Source organism: Trichechus manatus, unplaced genomic scaffold, assembly GCF_000243295.1.
Source record: "Trichechus manatus latirostris isolate Lorelei unplaced genomic scaffold, TriManLat1.0 scaffold00135, whole genome shotgun sequence".
Lineage (NCBI taxonomy): Eukaryota > Metazoa > Chordata > Mammalia > Sirenia > Trichechidae > Trichechus > Trichechus manatus.
Window position 1 is genome coordinate 7,139,900 of NW_004444071.1, and position 27,878 is coordinate 7,167,777.

At 36.3% G+C, this 27,878-nt stretch overlaps 1 protein-coding gene across 7 annotated transcripts in view; it reads right to left on the minus strand.

Annotated features, from left to right (window-relative positions):
• The window catches only part of LMBRD2 (LMBR1 domain containing 2), a 77,467-nt gene that overhangs the window by 27,896 nt on the left and 21,693 nt on the right, over positions 1-27,878 (minus strand). For 3 of the 7 annotated variants that reach the window (XM_023739502.1, XM_023739501.1, XM_023739503.1), the window contains exons 2-6: positions 18,909-19,145; positions 18,332-18,429; positions 14,028-14,123; positions 11,330-11,497; positions 10,174-10,384 (exon numbers count right to left, since the gene is read on the minus strand). In XM_023739502.1, coding sequence (XP_023595270.1) covers positions 10,174-10,384; positions 11,330-11,497; positions 14,028-14,123; positions 18,332-18,429; positions 18,909-19,082 — 747 coding nt within the window. In that variant the 5' untranslated portion in view covers positions 19,083-19,145. Of the gene's footprint in view, positions 1-10,173; positions 10,385-11,329; positions 11,498-14,027; positions 14,124-18,331; positions 18,430-18,908; positions 19,146-21,751; positions 21,778-21,839; positions 21,860-27,878 lie in introns of those variants that run through there. The other 4 variants (XM_023739505.1, XM_023739504.1, XM_023739500.1 and 1 more) reach the window with 4 other exon arrangements.

Below are 27,878 nucleotides of genomic sequence, written 5' to 3' on the forward strand. Positions count from 1 at the left end.
CTTCTGAATCTGGCTTGAATTTCTGGCAGTTCCCTGTCAATATACTGCCGCAGCTGCTTTTGAATGATCTTCAGCAAAATTTTACTTGCATGTGATATTAATAATATTGTTCAATAATTTCTGCATTCAGTTGGATCACCTTTCTTGGGAATAGGCATAAATATGGATCTCTTCCAGTCAAATGGCCAGGTAGCTGTCTTCCAAATTATGCATATTCTAGACTCATAGAGACCCTATAGGATACAACAGAACTGCCCCATAGGGTTTCCAAGGAGCAGCTGGTGGATTCGAACTGCCAACCTTTTGGTTAGCAGCCTGAGCTCTTAACCACTGCACTACCAGGGGTCTGAAGATAGCACCGGAACGAGTAATGTTTCATTCTGCTATGCATAAGGTCACCATGAGTCAGAGCCAACTTGACAGCAACTAACAACAGCAGCAACAAGAAAGTAGAAATCTCCTATGTATACGAGGTACCTCCTATGTGTACAACAGCCTTGTGTAAGTACAGGGGAAATAAATGTGTACCAAAATCACTGCTCCTTTCAAGGAACTTCATGAGGAAAACCGACATTAATCAAATTGAAATGTAGAAACTGCTGTAAAAGTATAGGATGCTCTGAGAGGGTATAATCCAGTGTGAGAGGCTTTCTGATGAACTGATATTTAAACTGAAATAAAAAGATCAAGTAGGAATTAGCCAACCAAAGGGAGGTGCAAGAGTATTCCAGACAGAGGGACAGCATGTGCAAAGTCTCCAGGAAGAAGCAAGCAAGGAGTTTCAGGAAGTCCAGCATGACTACAGAGGAACTGAAAAGTAAGGGCATGAGTAGCACTTGATCAGGCTGAAGAAATAAGGTCAAAACACTCTAAAAGACTTAACTAAGGGTTTATCTTGAAGCCAATGAGTGAAGCTAAGCAGAAGAGTGACAAGATCAAACTTCCTTAAAGTTTGTTGACTTGTTAGCACAAATTTATCCTACTTTGAGTATTAACTATATAGTCTGGTTATATATATGAAATATCATATTTTTCCTTTAAATTCTTTAGCAATAATAAACAAAAACAAGTACTAAGATAGTTAACTATTAAAATTTGCTGTATCTGTTACTAATTTAAGGTTTCTTTAAAAGTTCCAATTTTTTTATAAACTATAAGAAAGTATTTGAAATATTGGCTTGTTTCTTTCATATAAAATAACATAACTTTAAACTTTGTCATTACTGTGCCTAGTCAATTCTTTACTAAGCAGGTTAGACAACTTCCAGGAGGCAGACCACCAATAGGCAATTTTCAACACAAATTAAGTAGCTGTTTCTTCTTCCCCCAAATTCTCTGATCTAGAAAATGCAGAGGTGACTTCTTAGGCCATCTAGCAAATACTTTTTGAATGGTTTGACATGGCTCATAAATTCCACTAATATTTCAAAGAAAAATAACAGACACACAGATACACATTCATTTCAGAGAGACATTATTATAAAAACATTATATTCGTTTTTATAACTGCAGTTGGGGGATTATATAGATAAATGAAAAAATAGTTTTTTAAATTAACAAACCAAAAAAAAAAAAAAAAAGGCAATTGAAATTTCTGGTCTGTTAAAAGATATAATCAAAATCAGTGTATTTTAAAAGTTTTCTCTCAAACTATTCATATTCTTGTTCCATGCTCTCCTTCCTAAAGTACAATCTGCATACCACTATCAGACTGATCACCTTTAACTACATATAGGATCATGTCACTTCCCTGCTTGCAAAATTTCAATGATTCCTCACTATTTTCAGAATATAGCCTGGACTGCTCAGTATGGCATTCAAGGCCCTGTTACCTGGCTACAACCTATTTTTCAAACCTTACAACCTATCTCTCTCCAGCATAAAGCTTTAATTTAGTTTGAAAATTTTCTGATATTCTCACCAGACTGCTGTCAGCTATTAACATTCTACTCATTCTTCTAGGCCCAGGTTTTATTGCATCTCCCCCGTAATAACTTTGTTAGGTCACTATTCAGAAGTAAAACTCCACTACAGCATTTTCTTTGTATCATTCACATCACATTTACCATGTACAGTAAGGGACTGCTTACACAATTTTTCACTCTAGACAGACAGTATACTAATGGTCAGTTCTGCATGGCACTTAACATGGCAAGAAGACAATAAATATTTGTTAGATGATGAAAACATTTTCTCCTTAATCCTATGAACACTATATGAAAATAACACAGAAGGCACCAATGATACTCCTTAATTTTCTATGCGTCCCATTCCTAAGTTCAGGGCCCTTAACAACAACATAATAACAATTCTATCTTTATTCAAACATTAAAAAGATTCCTCTTAGGTAAATCCAGGTCACAAATAATAAACGCGAATTATATTTATTGAAGGAATATGAAATGTACTTCATAGGGAATACTGAATTAACTGATGAAATCCATATTCCTCAAATCTACAACTGAATTTAATAACAACTTTTGAGGGGAACACTATCAATTTAATGTACACATAAATTACTTCATTTGAAAAATGTAAAAACATACATTATTGGCCTAAGGAAATATAATAGAACATTATTTATAAGAGATTTGCTCCTACATTTTCAACCAATGTTTTCAGCTACAGTTCTTACATTTTTTAGGGGATAAATACTGAAAAGCCAACATAAAATTTTCCAATCACAGCATATGCACTCGTTCACATATTCAGTCACGTAACAAGTGGCTGCTGGGTGCTTAAGTGTCCGGAATACCTGGGAAGGCTTCATTGAAGAATTCTCATTTTGCTAAGACCTGAAAAGTAGGAACTAGCTGAAGAGAATGGAGAAAACAGGATTCTAAGAGTTTTGAAACAGCATGCTCAAAACCAGAAAAGACAGGTAATGACTATAATGGTTGTTGTTGTTAGGTGTGGTTGGATCAGTTCTAACACATAGCAACCATAGGTAAACAGAAAGAAACACTGCCCAGTCCTGCGCCATCCTCACAATCATTGGTATGTTTGAGTCCAATAATACAGCTACTCTGTAAATCCATCTCGTTGAGGGTCTTCCTCTTTTCCGCTGACCCTCTACCTTCTCAAGCGTGATGTTTTTCTCCAGGGACTGTTCTTTCCTGATAACATGTCCAAAGTATGTGAGACAAAGTCTTGCCATCCTCGCTTTCAAGGAGCACTCTGGCTGTATTTCTTCCAAGATAGATCTGTTAGTTCTTCTGGCAGTTCATGGTGTGTTCAATATTCTTCCACAACACCATAATCAAAAGCATCAATTCTTCTTCAATCTTCCTTATTCATTCTCCAGCATTCGCCAGCATATGGGCCAACTGAAATTACCATGGCTTGGGTCAGGCCCACCTTAGTCCTTAAAGTGATATCTTTGCTTTTTCACTTTAAAGACTTTTTTTTTTTTGCAGATTTGCCCAATGCAAATTTGATTTCTTGACTGCTGCTTCCATGGGGATTAAATGTGGATTCCAGTAAAATGAAATTCTTGACAACTTCAAAATTCTCCCCGTTTATCATGATGTTGCTTATTGCTCCAGTTGTGAGGATTTTTGCTTTACGCTGAAACGTAATCTGTACTGAGGGCTGTACTCTTTGATCTTCATCAGTAAACGCTTCAAGTTCTCTTCACTTTCAGCAAGCAAAGTTGTGTCATCTGCATATCGGAGGTTGTTAATGAGTCTTCCACCAATCCTGATGCCACGTTCTTCTTTATATAGTCCAGCTTCCTGGATTATTTGCTCAGCCTATAGATTGAATTAAGTATGGCGAAGATACAACCCTGACACACATCTTTCCTGATTTTGAACTATGCAGTATCCCCTTGTTCTGTTCTAATGACTGCCTTTTGGTCTATGCACAGGTTCCTCATGAGCACACTTAAGTGTTCTGCAATTCCCATTCTTCACAATGTTATCCATAATTTGTCATGATCCATACAGTCGGATGCCTTTGCATAGTCAATAAAACACAGGTAAACATTTTCTGGTATTCTCTGCTTTTAGCCAAGATCCATCTGACATCAGCAGTGATATCCCTTCTTCCATGTCCTCTTCTGAATCTGGCTTGAATTTCTGGCAGTTCCCTGTCGATGTACTGCTGCAACAGCTTTTGAACGATCTTCAGCAAAACTTTACTTGTGTGTGACATTAATGATACTGTTCGATAATTTCCACATTCTGCTGGACAACCTCTCTTTGGAATGTGCACAAATATGGATCTCTTCCAGCTGGTTGGCTAGGTAGCTGTCTTCCAAATTTCTTGGCATAGATGAGTGAGCACCTCCAGCACTGCATCCGTTTGTTGAAACATCTCAATTGGTATTCTGTCAATTCCCGCAGCCTTGTTTTTCGCCAATGCCTTCAGGGCAGCTTGGACTTCTTCCTTCAATATCATCGATTCTTGATCATATGCTACTTCCTGAAATGGCTGAACGTCAACCAATTATTTTTGGTATACTGACTCTGTATATTGCTTCCATCTTCTGTTGATGTTTCCTGCGTCATTTAATATTTTGTCCATAGGATCCTTCAAAATTTGCAACCCAAGGCTTGAAATTTTTTTTCAGTTCAGCTTGAGAAATGCCGAGTGTGTTCTTCCCTTCTGGTTTTCTAACTCCAGGTATTTGCACATTTCGTTATAATACTTTGTGTTCTCGAGCTGCCCTTTGAAATCCTCTGCTCAGCTCTTTTCATCATTTTGTCCATTTGCTTTAGCTACTCCACATTCAAGAGCAACTTTCAGAGTCTCTTCTAACATCCATTTTGGTCTTTTCTATCTTTCCTGTCTCTTTAATAACCTTTTGCTTTCTTTACTTATGATGTCCTTGATATCATCTCCCAACTTGTCTGGTCATTAGCATTCAATGCATCAAATCTATTCTTGAGATGATCTCTAAATTCAGGTGGGAAATACTCAATTGATGGTCTGTTCTGTAGTCGTCCCCTGGACTTGTTCTGACTGATGATATTGAGCTTTTCATAATCTTTTTCCACAGATATAGTCAATTTGATTCCTGTGTATTCCATCCAGTGAGGTCCAGGTGTATAGTCGCTGTTTATGTTGTTGAAAAAAACATATCTGCAATGAGTAAGTTGTTGGTCTTGCGAAATTCTATCATGTGATCTCCAGTGTTGTTTCTATCACCAAAGGCATCTTTTCCAACTACTGATCCTTCTTCATTTCAACTTTCATATTCCAATCACCAGTAATTATCAATGCATCTTGACTGCATGTTTGATCAATTTCAGACTGCAGAAGTTGGTAGAAATCTTCAATTTCTTCATCTTTGGCACTAGTGCGTGGTGTGGAAATTTGAATAATAGTCATATTAACTGGTCTTCCTTGTAGGTGTATGGATATCATCCTATCACTGACAGCACTGTACTTCAGGATAGATCTTCATGTTCTTTTTGACAATGTACACGACACCATTCCTCTTCAATTTGTCATTTCCTGCACAGTAGACCATATGCTTATCTGATTCAAAATGGCCATTATCAGTCCATTTCAGCTCACTAATTACCTAGGACATCAATCTTTATGCATTCCACTTCATTTTTGATGACTTCCAATTTTCCTAGATTCATACCTCATACATGTTCCCATTATTAATGGATGTTTGCAGCTATTTTTTCTCATTTTGAGTCGTGCTACAACAGCAAATTAAGGTCCCAAAAGCTTTACTCCATGCACATCATTAAGGTCGACTCTACTTTGAGGAGGCATCTCTTCCCCAGTCATATTTTAAGTGCCTTCCATTATGAGGGGCTCATTTTCCTGATTTGGTTATTACCACAGGCCTGATTCCCAACTCAGTGTACTGAAACATTTGAATCATTTATTAACTACTTGTTTGGATAAGCTCCCTATCTCATTTATTTATTTAATAGCTTTAATAAATAAATGACTTCAGAAATATAGAAGCAAAGGTTTCTAATAGTCACATGTATTTCTGCTCCAACCAATATCTGAATCACAAGCACAAGATAACATCCTAAAAGAGCATAATTACCTGAAGTTCTGATTCTTTCCCTTTCCCTAAAACAGTCTCTTGTACTTCTCTGTGTACCAGGGGAAGTTCCCCAAGTGACAGGTCTTCTTTATCTTTGAGGGACTGGCCTAGTTATATCACTGATCATCAGTCTGGGTCCAGACACTCAGGCCACTTCTTGGCTGCAGAAACCTCCTCATTAGACAACTCTCACTCCTTCCAGCAGGGTCCTGTTCTCCTTTCTTTGGATGAGTAGGTAAGAGAGAGGATCTACAGATAAGTAATGAATTCCTTACATGTATGTCAAGCTTCTGGTTGGACAGCTTGGGCTTCTCCCTTTCTTTATAAAGTGGTACTCATTTTTTAGTCCTGGGTAGGTAAATGTACTTCCCTTGCCACTGTCAAGGTGAAGCCAACTTCATATGGTCAGGGTTTAGGAAGCTTAATAAAATACAACCCCCTGGTTTCTGAATTTCAGAATCAATAGAGTCACAGGAGTTAGATGGGGCTCAAAATGCCACCTTTTCAAGCTGACTGGAGAACTTATCTTTAGATCTGCAGCAAACACTGAAAGTTGAAGCAAGGAAGAATAGGGCCTTGGGGAGAGGCCCTTTATGACCTCTAGGTACGGTACTGCCTAATCATTTCTGCTGGTTCCTTGATCTTGGGTATTTCTTCGTATGTATCTGCTGAACTGTTCTCAGCTGAAGACTCTCACTCCAGAGCTTTCTCTTTATGCATCTCTGTCTTTTCTGGTATTTTGTTTTGTGAATTCTGCCTTGGCTTCCCTGGAAATTGATCTTGGTCTCTTCAACTCAAAAAGACTGCTGGTCCAGACTTAAGTCCCCACTTTAATGAGATGCAGCCTGGAAATTCTCTCCATCCAGTCACGAATGTTCTGAACTGCCTGGTGTCCAAAGCCTTAAAACCATTTTTTTCACATATTTGGTCTGTTTTTTTTTTTTAGTTGTTTAAAGTGGGAAGGTAAATGTGGTCCCTATTGCTTCTTCGTGATCACTGATTGACATTCCTTACCTTCATTTCTTTGAAAGAGCCTTACTGAAGTATAGTTCATGTACAATAAACTGTATATATTTAAAGTGTATATTTTTATAATTGTTGACATACGTGTACACCTGTGATTTCATCGTGGCAATCAAGAGAGTGAATACATCTATCACCCCACAGAAGTTCCCTCATGCCTGTTTGCAATCTCATCCCCTTGCCCTTCTCACCTCCCAACCCCTTGTTTGGCAATCAATAACATGTCACTCTATATTATATTAGTTTTCATTTTATAGAGTTTATATAAATGGGGTCAAAAGTTATGTACTGTTTTATTTTGGCTTCGTTTATTCAATATAAGTATTGAGATTTATTCATGATGTTTTGTGTATCAATAGTTTGTTCCTTTTTATTCATTAGTAGGATTCTATTAGGTCCCTAGATGGCACAAGTGCTTTGCACTGACTACTAACCTAAAGGTTGATGGTTCAAACCCACCCAGTGGTGCTATGGAAGAAAGGCCTGGTGATCTGCTTTCATAAAGATGACAGCCAAGAAAACCCTATGGAACAGTTCTACTCTGTAACACATGGAGTCGCCATGAGTCAGAATCAGCAACAGGTGGGTAGTATTCTATTCTATGGTCTCTTAGTTTCCTAGGGCTGACATAACAAAATACTACAAAGTAGGTGGTTCTAAAGAAGATAAATTTATGTTGTTGAAAAAGGTATTTGCAATGAATAAGTTGTTGGTCTCTCAAAAGTCTATCGTGCGATCTCCAGCATTATTTCTATCACCAAGGCCATACTTTCCAACTACCAATCCTTCTTCTTTTGTTTCCAACTTTTGCATTCCAATCACCAGTAATTATCAATGTATCTCGATTACATGTTTGATCAATTTCAGACTGCAGAAGTTGGTAAAAATCTTCAATTTCTTCATCTTTGGCAAAAGAAAAGAGAGGCAACGAGTGCAATGGTTAAGGGTTGGCAAAAGGTGGAAGGAAACATTTAAATGTCCATTGATAAATTAGTGAATAAATAAAATGTGGTGTATTTATATGTGTGTATGTGTATTATTCAGATATAAAGAGAAATGAAGTTCTGATACACGCTATGACATGGATGAACCTTGAAAAGATTATGCTGAGTGAAATAAATCAGAAAATAAGTCAGACACAAAAGGACAAATGTCGTATAATCCCACTTCATGAAATATCTAGAATCAGCAAATACGTAGAGACAAAAGTTTGTTAGTGGTTATCAGGGGCTGAAGGGAGGAAGGAATGGGAATTATTGCTTAAGGGCTATGGAGTTTCCATTTGGGGTGATGAAAAAGTTTTGGAAGTGGATAGTGGTGACTGTGAATCACCACAACATGGTGAATGTGCTTAATATCACTGAAGTGTACACATAAAAATAATTACAATGGCAAAAAAAAAGTGTGACTTGGCTATTCTTGGATCTTGGTACTTTCATAAGAATAATTTTTTAACTTTCAAAAGAATAATCTCATGCCCCATAAAAAAAAAAAAAAGTTGTGATTTTCATAATAATTGCATTAAGCCCATTGAACAATTTAGGAGAAATGAACATGGTATATGTCTTCATTTATTTAGGTCTTTTAAACTTTTTTCAATAAAGCTTTATGGTTTTCTATATAAAAGCTTTCATATCTTTCCTTGTATTCATTACTTGATAACATATTTTTACTGCATTTTGAATTTTAGAAGATTGCAATTTCATTTCTCTCTGGTATAAAGAAATGCAACTGACTTATATATAGATCTTATATTTGTGAAACTGGTTACATTCTCTTATTAAATCTAACATTAATTAAAAAGAGAGAGGAGGGGTTAGCAAACCATGGCCTGCAGGCCAAATCTGCACTGTCATTTGTTCTTGTATTGAAACACATCCACACTTATTCATTTATATATTGTCTACGGCTGCTTTCATGCTACAACAACAAAGTTGAGAAACTGCAATAGAGGCCATACAGCACACAAAGCCTAGGATATATACTATCTGGCCCTTTATAGACAAAATTTGTCAACCCCTGGTTAAAAGTATGAACTTTGGTGCTAGAATGCCTGGTTCTACCACTGACTAGCTGTGTGACTAAGGGAAAGTTACTTACCCACTCTATGCCTTGTTTTCATCATTTATAAAACAGAGATATAATTTTTTGTAGGCTGCATTAAAACATTCTGGAGTTTATTGTAACAGGAATGAGAAGCCTGCAATATGAGGTTTTAAGTTGGAGAGTAACAAGATCAGAGTACCACATTTTCACAGAGGAGCAAAAATGTGAGGTGACTACAACAATCTCTTTTTAAATCTAAAACCAAAGTATTTAATGTAGCAACATTTTATAATTTGCTCTAAGTTTTTGTGTTCATTATTGAAGCTTATCTTTTGAACAATCTTGTGAAGTTGTTTCAAATCTTCTGCATTTTACAAGTGAATAAAATAAAGTGCCTCATTAAGATAATACATAGGAAATAGATAAGAAAATTTATTTATACAAATTCCCAATGCAAATTACTCTCTAAAGAGGTTTCCAGACTTAGTTGGTGAGATTGCTTTGGGTTAAACTTTCAAGAAGTGTATTTTCCACTCTGTCACGGTAACCATAGAACTTACCAACTAATCTAGGATAAGGAGCCTTCTTGGCACAACGGTTAAGCGCTCGCCTGCTAACCGAAAGGTCGGTGGTTCAAACCTACCAGCGGCTCTGCAGGAGAAAATACCTGGTAATGTGCTTCCGTAAAGATTACAGCCTAGGAAACCCTATGAGGCAGTTCTACTCTGCCCTATAGGGTCACTATGAGTCAGAATTCACTCAACAGCACACAACAACAACACTAGGACACTTTTGAGAATAAAAAGGGGCACTATTAAAAGTTACCCCAAGACATCAGGCATAACCCTACACTGTTGAATATACACTTGCTGAATCTTTGTCAGTTAGAAGATGAAGACGACACCTCACGGAGTTCAACTGTCAATAAGAAGTCATCCTGGATGAGACATCCTGGTGCATTTTATACCGCCAGATTTTTAATCTAAAGCCTGTCAATTAACTAACAACAACAAAAAACCAACAATGATTAAAAGAAGATACATGTAACTTGCTGACTGTTGCTTGTAAGGTTAAAATCTGCTTACCTCCATGATGTCTTCTAAATTCTCTTCTGCATCTGCTTTCTCTGTCATCAGTTTGGCTGCCTTAAAATAAGTCTTCATTAGTAGATAACCCTTTTTTGCTCCATTCCAGTATGACCGAGGAATTTCCACCAAGCCATACCCCAACAACAATACAAGCAGAAACAGACCCCATGTATTTGCAGCAGCTATTCCAATTGTCTGAAGCTGGTTCCTAAGAAAGAGAAAACGTGAGCAGCATGTTGTGATAAATAAATTTCCCCTACAAAAATGTCAAATGAAACTAACTAACATTAGGTGGTTTTTCAGAAAACAACTGTCCTAAAGGATGGCTAGGATTTTATATAAAAGAATTAGACCTTCAAATTCTCAGCTACTCTTTTAACAACAGCAGATAATCTGTGCATTTTAATGGAAAGTTAGAGTGTGACTATAAATGGACTTTAACACAGGAAACACTACTTCCACTATGGATAAAATTAGAATCTAGGATAGCTCATGGCAAAAATATGTATATTTTTTCCCTAAGAGAGCACATTTTTCTCTAGGTGCTCTCTGATTCAACATTAACCGAGATAAGCCAGAAAATTTTTAAATTATCTCATGTTGAAGCAAACATACTCAAATCTCTAGAATGCAGCATTGCAGTCTATCACTACTAACCTATTCCTAAATTTTCAGACCTAGCTCTTCATGTACATTATAGGATCACAAGTATAATGTACATACCAATTTTATTGCAATGTCTAAATCTAAGATAACATTAAAGACAAATATGCCCTAAAACTACGGTCAGCACAAAAGGAAAAAACATGCACAAGTTCAGTGAGTCCACTGAAAAAAGAATGAAGAGAAAAATCGAATATTTTATTATATACAAAATTTGAAATTCTATGCCAAAAATCCTGAGTTAATACTTTTAACATACAGATATTAGACAAAGTACTAGCCTTTTGTCTAATAGCTGTATTTAAAGATGTCATTCTATATTTTCTTTCTTAGTAATATGGATTATTCAGCTATCTTTTTAGGGAATCTATAAAATATAACTTGTTCTGTTTATTGATGAAATGCCTACTTAACCACACATATGAGATAAAAGTGAATTTTAAAAATTGTAAACATACAGAAACAATGCTAAGAAGACTACTTTTCTTACCATTCTAAGTGCAAACGTGGGTTTACAGCTACATAAATTAAAAATGCTCCAAAAATCAGCAAATAGGTGCCATAATAGATTGCATTCTCAATAAGTGCAGTTTTGATCTTCCCAGTGATCGAAAACCCTCCTGACCTTGCATATGACTGCATAAAGGGTAAAAGAATCCTAGATGATTAAAAAAGACAATGATTAAAACACAAAACAATTGATGTCTGTATAATCTCAAAATACCATAAGTACACAAATCTCAATTTTAATGTATAGTTCTTTTCACTAATAAATATGAATACGAATAATTATTAATACTACTGGTAAATTATACTAGGTGATTGAATTGTCTGTAATATTAAACTTTGGAGAGAGCAAAGGAGGCCAGAATGACAAGCCGCAGTATGAGTAATTTACAATGAGTCTAAAAAAAAGGCCTCCAAAGCCGTTTTGAAGAGTTTGGACTACGACCAAAGAACAGTGAGGAACCATTCTCTTTAACAGAAAGGAGATATGATCAAATTTCAGTTTTCTAAAAAGACTGACAGACTGCAGCATGGAGAATAGACTGATGGGGAACAAAACTAGGAACAAGTTGGGAGGGGGTACGGGTGTGCTGGTAAGAAGCAGGAGGGGAGAAGATCAGTTGTCAACATATTCATTTTGAAGTACCGAGGAGACATCCAGGAGGAACTGTGCAGGAAGTAGTTGGCAATTCCAGTTCAGAGTTCAGTAAACAGGTTTAGAAATATAGATAGATGATAGATACCGCAGTCATCACCATTTCAATGGTACTGAAATAACATCAGTAGCTAAGATCCCTGAGATCTTCTAGGGCTAGTACTCAGAATGAGGAGGAAAGAATTGAGAAATATCAACTTTTAAGGAAGAAGTAAAGGATTAGCAAGAGGAGTAGGAGCCAGCAAAGGACACTAAGAAAGAACAGCAGAGAGGTAAGCAAGAAAACCAAAGAGCTTATGGGGTAGAAACTAGAAGAAAGTATTTGAAAGTGGAGAGAGAAAACAATAGAATCAACTGAGCGGTCAAGTTAAGGACTTGAAAATGTGAGCAGCGGGGTGGGGTTAGAAGACAGAATACAACGGGTTGAGAAGTAAGTAAGCAACTCACAAATGGAGACACCAAATGTAGACAATTCATTAAAAAGTCTGACTGGCTAGGAAAAATGTGGTTTATTCATAAAATGGAATATTTTACAGAAATAAAAAAGAATACTGCCACATACAACACAACATAAATGAATTTCCTAAATATAATATGAGCAAAAAAGTACATGTTGTATAATTCCACGCTTATAAAGTTCAAAAACAGGCAAACAAATTTATGGTTAAGGAAGTCAGAATAATGGTTACCTTTACAGGGAGGTAGTGACTGAGAGGGGGGCCTGAGGGAGGCTTCTGGGGCATTGGTAAACGTCTATGTCTTCATCTGAGTGCTGCTTATATGGGTATTGTCACTTTGAAAAAGTCAAACTACACACTTACAAATCTGTTTACTTTTCTCTATGAATTTATATTTTGATTAAAAAAAAAAAGTTTCCAAAAAAAGAAATTTGGCTGTGATGAGTAGCCTAATGAGCTGGAAAGGGATATGATTTAAGAGACTTTTTGTTCCTTTCGTTTTTTTTTTTTTTAGGATGACAGAATTATGCAAGCTTAGGTGCAACCGGAAGATGTAAGTAGGTTACAAGAGTTTATGGGGATAGATTCGTATTTTAGGAAGAAGAATTAGCTTTACCAGCAGTGACCCTTCTGTTATGGGTAGGTAGTTAGGTTTGTTAGGGGGAAGCTGGAAGAGCTGCCATCTGATGACTTTTATTTTCACTGTGAGGTAGGAAGTAAAGTCATCTACTAACAGTGAAGGTGATTGCTTTTAGGAAATAGGAGAGAGAAACACAAAGGGAACAGCAGAGATTTGAAGTATTTGTTGTGGAAAATAGGAGGGCAAGCAATTTAGAGAAACAAAGAAGGAAAGTCTGGCAATGTTAAGGGCCCAGCTGAGTTTAATGAGTATGCATTTATAGGGGCATTACTCTACTTTGTAGTACGCTTTTTCTCTTGCAATATTCACTACCTCCAGTTTTAGAGCTTAGTCACCTGCAGAATATCTAAGAGATGCTCAGTAGGCAGTGGATAAAGTGTTAAGTCTGTAGCTCGGCACAAAGACAAAGATATTCAGGGTAGAAAGAAAGATGAGGAAAGCATGACTGGTTAACGAAATGATAGATATAACTAAAGCTATGCAGGGAGAATCAGATAACAAGATGACCAAAGATGGGAGTGTAGGGAACACCAACATTTAGGAAATGTACCACAGAAATGGAGCCCATGAAGGAAATTCAAAAAATCAGACTAAGTAGGTAAAAAGAATACCAGGGAATAATGAAAGCAGTTTCATGTAGTAACAGGGCTGGAAGAAGACTGGATAGAAGAAGGGAGAGAGAGAGGCCAATAACTGTAGGGGAATAATGACAAGAAAAATTTTGTCAGTTTTTTCATTTGTTGTTTTTTACTTTCCTTTTTGTTTTCTAAGACGAGAGTGACTAGAGCCAGCAGAAAGGAGAAGGGTGCAGATGTAAGGGCAATAACAAGTGACACTTGCATAAATTAAAAAATAAAAAGTTTTATTGAAAAATAAATCATAATTTTTTTTAACCTTAGCCAAAATTTTATCCTTCACTGCCACTTACCATGTTAAAAATTGTGATGTCCAATACACTACCCTCCAGAAAACTGGCATGATTCCATCAGGAATATAACTCCATGGCTTGAAACATGGATGTTGGCTGTTTAATAACAATTAATTTAAAGCCAATTAATCATAAATGATGACTACTTAAGTGAATTATACACTAATTTCTATGTAGCAAAGTTCATTTTATATTACGTTCAGATTTTTAAATCATTGGCTTGAAATTAGACTGTAAAATTTACTAGAAAACTTAAAATGCAAAGACGACTATCAAACTAAAAAAAACACAAAAGGAACAAAACAGCTTGTTCTAGAGAGGAAGGCCATTTAACTTTCAACTTTCAGTGTATTTTTAGTCATTGAGTAAGAAGAGAACATAATGTTCAACTCACAGAATGAAAAACAGTCCTTAAAAACAAATGCATCATGAAATCAAACCTCTAATACTTACCTTTAAAATAATCACTAACGGTCTCTGGCTGGCACAAATGGCTAAGTGCTCAACTAAAGGTCGAAAGATTAATGGTTTGAACCTACCCAGAGGTACCTCAGAAGATAGGCCTGGTAATCTGCTTCTGAAAGGTCACAGCCTGGAAAACTCTATGGAGCAGTTCTACTCTGCACATATGGGGTCACCATGAGTCAGAATCAACTTGACAGCAACTAACAATTAATAATACCACTTAATCTCTCAATAAAATATCCACTCATTCCATTCATGAGGTTGTTTGCTCTTCTTTCTTTTTTGGAGGAGGGGAGGAAGACAAGTGATTAATTCCTGGAAATTGGAATATTAACTGAATTAGTGCCTATGGTGTAGCTCCTGTGAAGATGCATACCAGCATTTATACATATTTCTGTTTGAATTTTCTTAGATATGATGTGTCTCTGACCATATATTCTTCCATTTGATGGTTGGTTCCTCTTCCTAGACTACAAGGATATCTTTAATGTACAAGGACTTCCAACAATCCATAATTATTGCTGATCTATATCCAATTTTTAATGGTGCTTGAAAGGGAAGTAAAATTTACATTTTAAAATTCACCCAAACTTACTAAACTTGATTAAAAAACTAAATAGATAAAAGTTGCATAAAGAAGCATGCAAATACTACTTAAAGCACTGGTAGAAGCTATAGTCAATATACATATTTTTTCACTTGGAAGTTTGATATGAATTCAATTTAATCTCTTGACAATTTGAAACTTTATTTAAAATCGTACTGATTTCAAAGGAATACCCTACATACAAAATAGCTTCCCTATCCTTTATAACAATCTTTTAAATAAGGCAAAAGAGAAAATACATGCTCCATTTTTTAGACTAGGAAACTGAGACTGAGAGAAACAATAGCTTTCTCCAGTCATATAACTGGTAAGGGGAAAAACCTGGACTAAAAAATCAGCTCTTTTCCAGGTTTCTCACTAGCATCTACCATAAGGCCTTATGAACAAATAAACATCTAAAATTTATTTAAAATATTTTAATCCTAAAATGAATAAACTTTAGGATTTACTTAATCCTAAATTTATTTTAGGATTTACTTAATCCTGAATTTATTTTAGGATTTACTTAATCCTAAATTTATTTTAGGACTAAAGTTAAGTCCTAACTTTACTTATTTTATGATTAAACAAGAATACAATATAATTAAAAGTCTATGAGCAGATAAATTTCCAAAAAAACAGAAAAGGAATGAACACTTCCTAACTCATATGAGGCCAGCATTAACCTGATACCAAAGACAGACAGACACCACAAGAAAAGAAAACTACAAATGAATATCCCTTATTAACAGAGATGCAAAAATCCTTAACAAAATGCTAACAAGCTGAATCCAACAGCATATTAAAAGAATTATACACCATTATCAGGAGGATTTATCCCAGGAATGCCAAGGTGGTTCAACATTAGAAAATGAGCATAATACACATTAATAGAAAAAGGAAAAGAACAACACGATCATCTCAATTGACACAGAAAAGGCATTTGACAAAATCTAACATCTTTTCATGATAAAAACACTTAACCAACTAGGAATAGAGGGAAATTCCTCAATATGATAGAGGGCATTTATGAAAAACTCGAGCTAACATCATACTCAGTGGAGAAAGACCGAGAGCTTTCCCCTTAAGATCAGGAACTGCTACTCAATATTGTACTGGAAGTCCTAGCCAGAGCAATTAGTCAAGAAAAAGAAATAAAAGGTATCCAAATTGGGAAACAGTAAAACTATCTCTTTCTGCATATGACATGATCCTATATGAAAACCCCAAAGAATCCACAAGAAAGCTACTAGTGTTGATAAATGAATTCAGCAAAGGCGCAGGGTCCAAAGTCAGCACACAAAAATTTCTATACACCAGCAATAAGCAATCTGAAAAGAAAATTAAGCAAACAATTCCATTTATAATAGCATCTTGATAAAAGAATAAAATACATAGGAATAAATATAGCTAGGAAGGTTATAGGCTTGTACACTGAAAACTTAAAACCCTACTGAAGTAAATTAAAGACCTAAATAAATGGAAGGGCATTCTGTGTTCATGGACTGGAATATTGTTAAGATGTCAATACTACCCAAAGCAATCTATAGATTCAATGCAACCCCCATAAAAATTCTAAAGCCTTCTTCACCAAAGTGGAAAAGTCAATCCTTGAATTTATATGGAACTGAAAGGGGCCCTGAATAGCCAAAGTAATCTTGAAAAAGAACAAAGTAGGACTCACACTTCCTGACTTCAAAAAGGTATGATAAAGCTACAGTAATAAAAACAGTCTGGTACTGGTATAACAACAGACACACTGACCAATGGAATAGAATTAAAAGTCTAGAAATAAACTCATACATCTACAGTCAATTGATTTTCAACAAGGATGCCCCATTTTATGGGGCAAAGAATAGTCTCTTCGATAAATGGTGCTGGAATAACTGGATTCATGAAGAAGAACGAAGCTGGACCCATACCTCACATCATATGTAAAAATTAACTCAAAATGGATCAACAACCCAAATGTAAGAAATAAAACCTTAAAATTATTAGAAAACATAGGGGTAATGCTTTGGGATCTAGTTTTCAATAACAGAGTCTTAGATATGACACCAAAAGCATGTGCAACAAAAGACAAAACAAACTGGACTTCATCAAAATTAAAAACTTTTGTACATCAAAGGACTTTATCAAGAAAGTGAAGAGACAACCTACGGAATAGGAGAAAATATTTGAGAATCACATATCTGATAAGGGTTTAATATCTAGAATATATAAAGAATTCCCTCAACTTAACAACAAAGAGACTACCAGCCCAATCAAAAAATGGGCAAAGAACTTGAAGAGATGTTTCTCCAAAGAAGATATACGAATAGCCAATAAAGCACATGAAAAGATGCTCAATGTCATTAGTCATTAGAGAAATGTAAAACAAAATCACAATGAGATACCACTTCACTCCCACTAGGATGGCTATTATCAGAAAAAGGAAAAATAACAAATGTTGGGGAGGATATGGAGAACTTGGAACCCTCACCTTTTGCTGGTGAAATTGTATAATGGTGCAGCTATTGTGGAATACAGTTTGGTGGTTTTTCAAAAAACTAAACAAAGAACTACCATATGACCCAGAAATTCTACTCTTAAGTATACTCCCAAAAGAATTGAAAGCAGAGACTCAGATACTTGTACATCAATACTCACTGCAACATTATTCACAATAGCCAAAAGGTGGAAACAACACAAGTGTCCTTTAACGGATGAATAGATAAATAAAAACTGGTATACCCATACAATGCAATATTATTCAGCCATAGAAAAATGAAGTTTTGATACATGCTCTGACATGGATGAACTTTGAAAACATTGTGCTAGGTGAAATAAGTCAGACACAAAGGGACAAATATTCTATCATCCCACTTATATGAAATATCTAAAACAGGCAAATGCATACAGACAAAAGTTCATTTGTGGCTACCGAGGGTGAGTGGGAGGGGGAAATGAGGAGTTATTGCTTAAAGGATTCTGAATTTCTGTTAAGGGCAATAGAAACATTTTGGAAATGATGGATAGTAGTGATGGTTCTACAACATGGTGAACATAATTAACTGTACACATAAAAAAGGTTGAAATGGCAAATATTTCATTATATATATTTTTTTCTACATATATACAAAAAAAGTCTACAAGCAAAGGATGGAGGCTGAAGGGTGAAAGGATTAAGTTTTATAAATATATAAATCTGGATGATAAAAACAGATAAGTTTAAACAATTTTCCCTCTAAAATATATATAAAAAAAGAAATACCTTGGAACTGGGATAGCAGTTGCATATGATCCTGTAATGTTGCTATTCTCAGGAGGGCTTGAGTTTGCAGCAGCATGCTTGCACCTGTTATATATTGTCTAAAGCAATGAATGTATGGTTTAAAAATGAGAATCAAAAGGTTACCAAGTACTTAAGAAATACTGGAGTTTATCAACCTATCTACCCAAACTTACCTTCCTGGCTATGCTTTTTAATGATCAAATTCATAAAATAACATTTAAATTCAAAACATAAGCATAACCTTACATAATTTAAGGTGTCCTGGTAGCACAGTGGTTAAGCACTCAGCTGCTAATTGAAAGGTAGGCAGTATGAACCTACCAGCCACTCTGCAGGAGAAAGAAGTGGCAGTCTGCTTCTGTAAAGATTACAGCCTTGGAAACCCTATGGAGCAGTTCTACTCTGTCCTATAAGGTAGCTATGAGTTGGAATCTACTTGACAGCAATGGTTTTTTTTGGTTTACATAATATAGCTGTCTTAAAAACTAACATACCTCAATCATCCTGTGTGATTACAATTGCCTTTTAAAGTGTGAAAATCAGTTTCACATCTTACCGTACTAACATCCAGGGGCAGTATGAAGACGATAAGAAAGCAGAGATACCAAGCAAGCAGTGTTCCAACAATTACAAGTCTATGCTGTTTCTTAAAGTCTCCGTATCGATGAAGTAGGAACAACGCCAGAAAAAAGACAAAAACAATCTCGAGTCCCAAAGCTGCACCACTCATTATGGAATGTTCACTCTGACTAATCAAAGCAATTCATGCACAGGTCTGGATCATATCTGTAAACTGGAAAAAAAAAATGCAACATTAACATAAGATATGTCCATTTGGTGATCTACTAAATATTTATTAGTGTATTAATAAATTCATTTAAAAACCATCATGCTTCAATTCGGACTACAGATAAGATGAAAAGTATTTAAAAAAGTATCTCAAAAATGTATTTCAGATTTTTCAAAGCAAATCTTAAAATTTCACCTAAATTATACCTTCAGGAAAAAAAGAACAAAAAATACACTAGTTTTTAAACTACTACAAATTAAGAAGTTTTAATACTAGCTATGAATGGTTTCAATATAGTGTCACTTGGAGTTTGTCCCTACTGTTGTTAAGCCATAACAGAATACTTTATACAAATATATTATTGTGACTCCAAAAAAGCTAAACCAGTTTCCCTTGAGTCGATTCTGACTCCTGCCTAGAAAACTAGCTGTTTAGTAAAATAAAGTTCTCTAAGTTCACCTTACACCTTAGAACTTACACCTCAACATAAAACAAAAATCCTCACAACTGGACCAATAAGCAACATCATGACAAACGGAGAAAAGACTGAAGTTGTCAAGGATTTCATTTTACTTGGATCCACAATCAACACCCATGGAAGCAGCAGTCAAGAAATCAAAGGACGCTGATGAAGCTGTGAAACATCTTATAACATGGAGGAAGCTGGAGGTCATTATGCTGAGTGATTTAGTCAGTCACAAAAGAATAAATATTGGATAAGACCACTATTATAAGAACTCAAGAAAAGGTTTAAACACAGAAGAAAACATTCTTTGATGGTTATGAGGGTGAGGAGGGTGACAGAGGGTTATTTACTAACTAGATAGTAGATAAGAATTACCTTATGTGAAGGGAAGGACAAGCGCTCACTACAGGGGAAGTCAGCATAACTTGGACTAAACCAAAGCTAAGAAGTTTCCTGAATACAATCAAACAGTTTGAGGGACAGAGTAGCAGGGGTAGGAGTGTGGGGACCATGCTTTCAGGGCACATCTAGGTCAACTGGCATAACAAAGCTTATTAAGAAAATGTTCTGCATCCTACTTTGGTGAGTGGCGTCTGGGGTCTTAAAAGCTTGCAAGCGGCCATCTAAGATGCATCAATTGGTCCCAACCACCCGGAGTAAAAGAGAATGAAGAACACCAAAGACACAAGGGAAGTAGTAGCCCAAGAGACAGAAAGGGCCACATAAACCAGAGACTTCATCAGCCTGAGACCAGAAGAACTAGATGGTGCCCGGCTACCACCAATGACTGCCCTGACAGGGAATACAATAGAGAGTCCCGGATGGAGCAGGAGAAAGGTGGGATGCAGAACTCAAATTCTAGTATGACACCAGACTTAATGGTCTGACTGAGACTGGAGGTACCCCGGAAAGCATGGCCCCTGGATTCTCTATCAGTCCAGAACTAAAACAATTTCCGAGACCAACTGTTCAGACAGGGATTGGACTGGACTGTGGGACATAAAGTGATACTTGCAAGGAGTGTACCTCTTAGCTCAAGTAGATACAAGAGACTAAACCGGGCAGCTTCTGTCCGGAGGTGAGATGGGAAGGCAGAGAGGGTTAGCAGCTGGTTGAATGGACATAGGGAATTGGGGGTGGAAAGGAGGAGAGTGCTGTCACAGTATGGGGAGAGCAATTAGAGTCACATAACTGTGTATGTATAAATTTTTGTATGGGAAAAAATTTAAAAAAAAAGAAAATCAAAGGATGCATTGCAACAGGCAAATCTGCTGCAAAAGACCTCTTTCAAGTGCTGAAAAGCAAAGATGTCACTTTGAGGACTAAGGTGCTCCTGACCAAAGCTATGGTATTTTCAATTGCCTCATATGCATGCAAGGGCTCGTAATGAATAAGGAAGACAGAAGGAGAAATGACGCCTTTGAACTGTGGTGTTGGTGAAGAATATTGAATATACCATGGACTACCAAAAGAACGAACAAATCTGTCTTGGAAGAAGTACAGCCAGAATGCTCATTAGAAGCAAGGATGGTGGGACTTTGTCTCCCGTACTTTGGACATGTTATCAGGAGGGATCAGTCCCTGGAGGACATCATGCTTGGTAAAGTAGAGGGTCGGCGAAAAAGAGGAAGACCCTCAACGAGATGAACTGACATAGTGGCTGCAATAATGGGCTCAAACATAATGATTGTGAGGATGGTGCATAACAGGGCAGTGTTGCATTCTGTTGTACACAGGGTCACTAGGAGTTGGAAGCAAGTCGATGGCACCTAACAACAACAAGTTCATCCACAGCTCATAACTTGAGAATTTTCTAAGCGGGAGAGACAAAATGTATAGACCCATTTGAAAATGACCTTTCCTTGTTTGAAACAATATTTTTCTTTCATGCTAATCTTGTCTAACAACTCAGTTTTCATGAGCTGAAATTCTTAGGCATTTACTGCTTTATAAAAATATACTTATCACTTTCTATTTATACATACAAATCTTATTTTTTCTAAAGAAATTTATTTTATATGCAGAAAAATTTACCAACGATTATTGAACAAAGTCATACATTTGAAAATATTTTTAATTATAAATGCTGATAATACAGACATCAGCAAATGGCTTATCTAATATTTACCTACTCATAATTTACCTTTACTATCTGTCTTAGCCATCTAGTGCTGCTATAACAGAAATACCACAAGTGGATGGCTTTAACAAAGAGAAGTTTATTCTCTCACAGTCCAGTAGGCTACAAGTCCAAATTCTGGGCATCAGCTCCAGGAGAATGCTTTCTCTGTCAGCTCTGGACGAAGGTCCTTGTGATGCATCAGTCTTCCCTTGGCCTGGGAGCATCTCAGCGCAGGAAGCTCAGGTCCAAAGGATGCGCTCTGCCCTGGCACTGCATTCTTGGTGGTATGAGGTTCCCACGTGTCTCTGCTCGCTTCTCTCTTTTATATCTCAAAAGAGATTGATTTAAGACACTATCTAATCTTCTAGACCTCATCAGTATAACTGCTGCTAATCCATCTTATTACATCATTGAGTTTACAACACATAGAAAATCACATCAGATTACAAAATGGTATACAATCATACAATACCGGGAATCATGACCCAGACAAGTTGACAGACATTTTTGGGGGAACATAATTCAATCTATGACACTAGCTGAATGCAACAGGCACTTTCCACCTTTGTAAAAATCAATGTTAGGCATTATGTTTGTCTATGGGCTATAATTTTCTATGGAATTTAGTAGAATCTTAATATAGAAAATTAAGATTGTGATACAACTCACAAAAATAAGGCAGAATCAATAAAATATTTCAAATCAACAAACACCTTCAACCAAAACTAATTATAAAAAAAAAGAAAGTTTGACTACTTTAAAGGCTAAATTTAAATTTTTATATAGGAAATACCCCTACATGGAGTAACACGAACAAAAATTACATTTAATTAACTATTTTCCTCACTCTTCATGTTGTTGCAGCGGTTTCGTTCCATTACTCTGTCCACTTTGAGCATCAATATTTTCAGTTTTCTTAAATATCTAAAATTGGACTCCTTTCTATCACTCACTATCCTGTAATCCTCCTACACTTTTCTTCAAAGTACTTATCCACCTGCTATATATTCTTCACATTTATTAACTGTCTCCCTGCACACCCCTCCCCATAGTCTTCATGAGAGCAGGCTCTTGACTATTATATTAAGGGCTATATATCCCAACTCCCTAATATAACGTCTGGCATGGATTAGTCAATAATTATCCAGTATGTGAATAAATGAATGAATAAAAAACATTACTGTACTTTAGTATACAAGCTATTTTTCTACTACTGCTTAGTTCAAAGGCAATGTAAAACTCCTGTTATGATTTCTACAATTGATTTTACAAATATTTATTTTAACTCAGAAAGGGCTCAAAACCCTGTTCATTACTACTATTCAAAATTTCAAATCTCACATTCTATGAAAAACTTATACCACCACAATAAAAGTAAATCTTATTTTTAAGCCAAGCATAGATCAAGTGGTGAGCTGACAGCTCACTGTAAAAAGTGCTGATGAAAACCTTTACCACCTGTCATTCAATATGCGCTCAAATGTAAAATGACTGTTATCTGAAAATCCCTTTATGGTTTGACCTAGGTATTTATCTAAAATTGCCCAGTGTAAAGAATGTGACAATCATAGAACACAGACTGAATATCACAGATTATCAAGGAAATAGCTACATAAATTATGGCAGAGCCAAACGATAGGATATTACTAAGGTATAATAAGTAATGTTTGCCATGATTATTTAATAACATTAGAAAATTATCCTAAAGTCAATTTAAAAACCAGAAACACATATGCATAAAAATATGCCAAGAATGAAATATATAAAAACATCCGATAATAGGTGATAAGATAAGCGGCAGAAGCAAATAACAAATTCACAGTTATAAACTTGTCACTGGTGGTACAGCGGTTAAGAGCTCAGCTGCTAATAGAAAGGCTGGCAGTTTGAACCCACAAGCCGCTCCATGTGAAAAAGATGTGGCAGTCTGCTTCCTTAAAGATTCCAGCCTTGGAAATCCTATGAGGCATTTCTCCTCTGTCCTATAGGTTCGCTATGAGTTGGAATCAACTTGATGGCAATGGGTTTTTAGAGCTATCAATAATTCTTTTTTTTCTTTCTTTTTTACTATGGCTGTCCATTTTTTAGTCTGATTCATAGCCAGTACTTTAAAATGTTATAGATGAATAAACAAAGTTATGTACCTCTTATTCTGGTAATAAAGAAATGATTTGGTTATATCTCTTCCCATTCTCAGTGTATTAGTTTTTTACTGCTGCTGTAATAAATTACCATAAACTGAGTGGCTTAAAACAACCCAAATTTATTATCTTACAGTTCTGGAGATCAGAAATCCTAAAACCAAGGTGTTGGCAGGAATGAGCTCCTTCTGGAGGCTTTGGGGAAAACCTGTTTCCTTGTCTTTTCCAAGGCTTTAGGGACTTACTGAGGCCACCTGCATTCCTTCACTTTGGACCCTTCTTAAACCTTCAAAGCCAATAACACAGTCTCTTTAAATCTCTTTTTTTTTCAGACCTGTGCTTCTTTGGTCACATCTCCTCTGACTTACCTGCCTCCCTTTCATTTATAAGGACACTTGTGATACATTGGGCCCACCTAGATAATCCAGGATACTCTCCCCATGTCAAAATTTTTAATCATACCTACAAAGTCCCTTTTGCCATGTCAGGTAACGTATTCATAGGTTCCAGAGATCAGGACATGGACATCTTTTTTGGGGTGGGGTGGGGGTAGAGGACAACTATTCTGCCTATGACACTGACAGCCTCATCTTAAAACAAAGTAAAAGTTGCAAAATCTCTCCAAGGAAAGGGGATCTTGATGTACAAAAGTTGTAAACGTTTTACCCCATCTGTATTAGCTTACTATTTCTATCATAAAAAATTTCCACAAATGTAGCACCCTAAAACAAAACCCATTTATTGTCTCACAGTTTCTGTGGCTCAGCTGAGTTCTCTTATGGACTTACAGGTCGAAATCAAGTTGTCTTTTCTGGAAGCTCTGGAAAAGAATCTGATTCTAGGCTCATTCAGGCAGTTGACAAAATTCAGTTTCTTGTAGTTATAGGACTAAGGTCCCCCTTTCCTTGCTTGCTATCAGATGGCACCCACCTTGGCTCCTAAAGGCCTCTCTACGGTCTTTTCATGTGGTCCTCTACATCTCAGAGCCAGCAATGGATTGTGGAATCTTTCTCATGCTTGGAATCTCTCTGACTTCCTCTTCTGCCCTCAGCTGGGAAAAAGTTCTGCTTTTAAGGGCTCACATGATTACATGGGTCATCATGAGTTGGAATCAACTAGATTGCAACTGGTTTGGTTTGGCAATTACATTGGGCCCACCTGGATAATCTAACATTTACTGGCTCTAGATTTTAGGGTGTAGACATCTTTGATGGTCCATTATCCTGCCTACCATACCACCCTTTTCTGTTCAAGCTGAACTCTTGGAGCCTGGTTATGACACAAGGTTAGGCATAGGGATTCCATGGAATTGGAGATGAAAATAGGGGTTACCCCAACCTGATAGGAGAAAGTAATAGTTTGAAAGTCCATTCTTTGATCTTGTACCTAAATTCAAGTGAAGAACTGTTTTTAAAGACCACAATGATAGTACTTTCGAAGGTTCCTCATGAATTCCTATAGCCTGTTTCGGTTATTTCAACTGAATAATTTTCTGTTCAAAGCTAGGGGCTCCTTATTCTCCACCTGATTTATTTATTTGTATATTAAAGACTAACTCGTAGGATAACTGTCATTTAAAATCTAATAAAAATGAACAAAGATTGGACTGCTCAAGATTGTTGTCGTGGTTGTTGTTGTTGTCAGGTGCTGTTGAGTCAGTTCTGACTCATAGTGACCCTATGTACAACAGAACAAAACACTGCCTGGTCCTGCACCATCCTCATGATCGTTGTTATGCTTGAGCCTATTGTTGCAGCCACGGTGTCAATCCATCTCGTTTAGGGTCTTCCTCTTTTTCGCTGACCCTCTGCTTTACCAAGCATGATGTCCTCCAAGGACTGATCCCTCCTGATAACATGTCCAAAGTATGTGAGAGGTAGTCTCATCATCCTTGCTTCTAAGGAGCATTCTGGTTGTACTTCTTCCAACACAGATTTGTTCGTTCTTGTTCGTTCCCTGGTATATTCAACATTCTTTGCCATCACCACAACTCAAAGGCATCAATTCTTCTTCAGTCTTCCTTATTCATTGTCCAGCTTTCGCATGCATATGAGGTGATTGAAAACACCATCGCTTGAGTCAGGTATACTTTAGTCTTCAAGGTGTCATCTTTGCTTTTAAACACTTTAAAGGGGCCTTTTGCAGCAGATTTGCCCAATGCCATGCATCGTTTAATTTCTTGACTGCTGCTTGCATGGGTGTTGACTGTGGATTCAAGTAAAATGAAATCCTTGACAACATCAAGCTTTTCTCTGTTAATCATGATGTTGCTTATTGGTCCAGTTGTGAGGATTTTTGTTTTCTTTATGTTGAGATGTAATCCATACTGAAGGCTGTAGTCTTTGATCTTTATCAGTAAGTGCTTCAAGTCCTCTTCACTTTCAGCAAGGTTGTGTCATCTGCATAACGCAGGTTGTTAATGAGTCTTCCTTTAACCCTGATGCCCCATTTTTTTCCATATTGTCCAGCATCTCGGATTATTTGCTCATCATACAGATTGAATAAGTATAGTGAAAGGATACAAACCTGACACACACCTTTCCTGACTTTAAACTACGCAGTATCCCCTTGTTCTGTTCCAACGACTGCCTCTTAATCTATGTACAGGTTCCTCATGAGCACAGTTAAATGTTCTGGAAATCCCCCCATGTGCCTGTCAGTTTATCATACTGTGGGGGCTTGCGTATTGCTGTGATGCTGGAAAGTATGCCACTCAAGACTGGCTTATTAAAAAAACTACAGGATCCTCCCCAAAAGTAAAGTATGTCTTTTGCTTATTTGCTGCTGCAATATCCAAGTCAAGTCAGAAAAGAGTAATTAACATGTCATTAATTTCCCTAAAATCGTAATACACAAGCAAAATTAATAAATAAAATTTAAAAATGTTCCTATTGTAAACATTATGCTTCTTCAATCTTCAATATAAAGTAGTCTCAGCAAATTCATTTTATAAAATTTTTTGAAGGGCAGTATCCAGGGATAATAGTGGCCTCTTTGATTAAAAATGGCAATACTGCATCTTTAAAATGGAGATTCTAGAAAAAGCACATATTTTTATATGGAGGTTGCCACTAAGCGGGAACTTGAATAGGTGAAATATCAAAACATTTATTGACAAAAATTACTACTACACAAACATTTTTTGAGAAAAATCACTACTACACATTTTAAAAATAATAAATGCATGCTACAACAAAAAAGCAATCTACGAGAATTATGTGATTAACAGAATAATATATTTAATAGCATAAAAGCTGTAGATCTGTCAAGGCATGACATTATGCATATTAAAAATCTGTGAATAACATTGGATTGTTTATAAAATCTTTCATGATCTCAAAGGGTATGTAGTTCTTCCACATATGAGATAAAGATATCTCATTAACTAGTGACAATAGAAAAGTTACCCATGCATATATCACCAGTGGGTACATCTATCACAAGAATGTGGCTAACAGGGCACAGGTACAATTTGTTAGGCAAGAAAATCAGTAAATCCAAGTCCTTTCCAAGAAGACCAGATGAAATGCAAATGTGAATCTGAACAGATCTTCACAGCAGACATGATGAGACAACAAAAAGAAAATAGGAAATGAGTCTAAGGTTTTCAGAAGTTGAAGCTACACCACAGTCACATTACAAAAGGCTACACATACTTCAGGGTCCCCTCCCCATCTCAAATTCCTTCTTAACATTTCTAAACTTCTTTTTCCTCCTAATCCCCCTATTTGCCTCCAAGTGGATCTTTCAAAAAATTCAGAATATAAGTCCACAAATGGTCTCACAAAAAAATATATGTAGGCAATTATATTAAAGTAAAGGTCAAAAAAAATAACTCTCATGCAAAATGGCGCTCTAGACAGAAGCACCACGCCGTCCCTCCAAAGCAAAGATCCGAAAAACTAAGCCAAACAGAGAATACAACAATCCTGAAACCCTAAAACATCAAATGAAGAGATAAAGAACTCAGCCAAGCACCAAATGGAGTGAGAAAACTGACAGAGAAC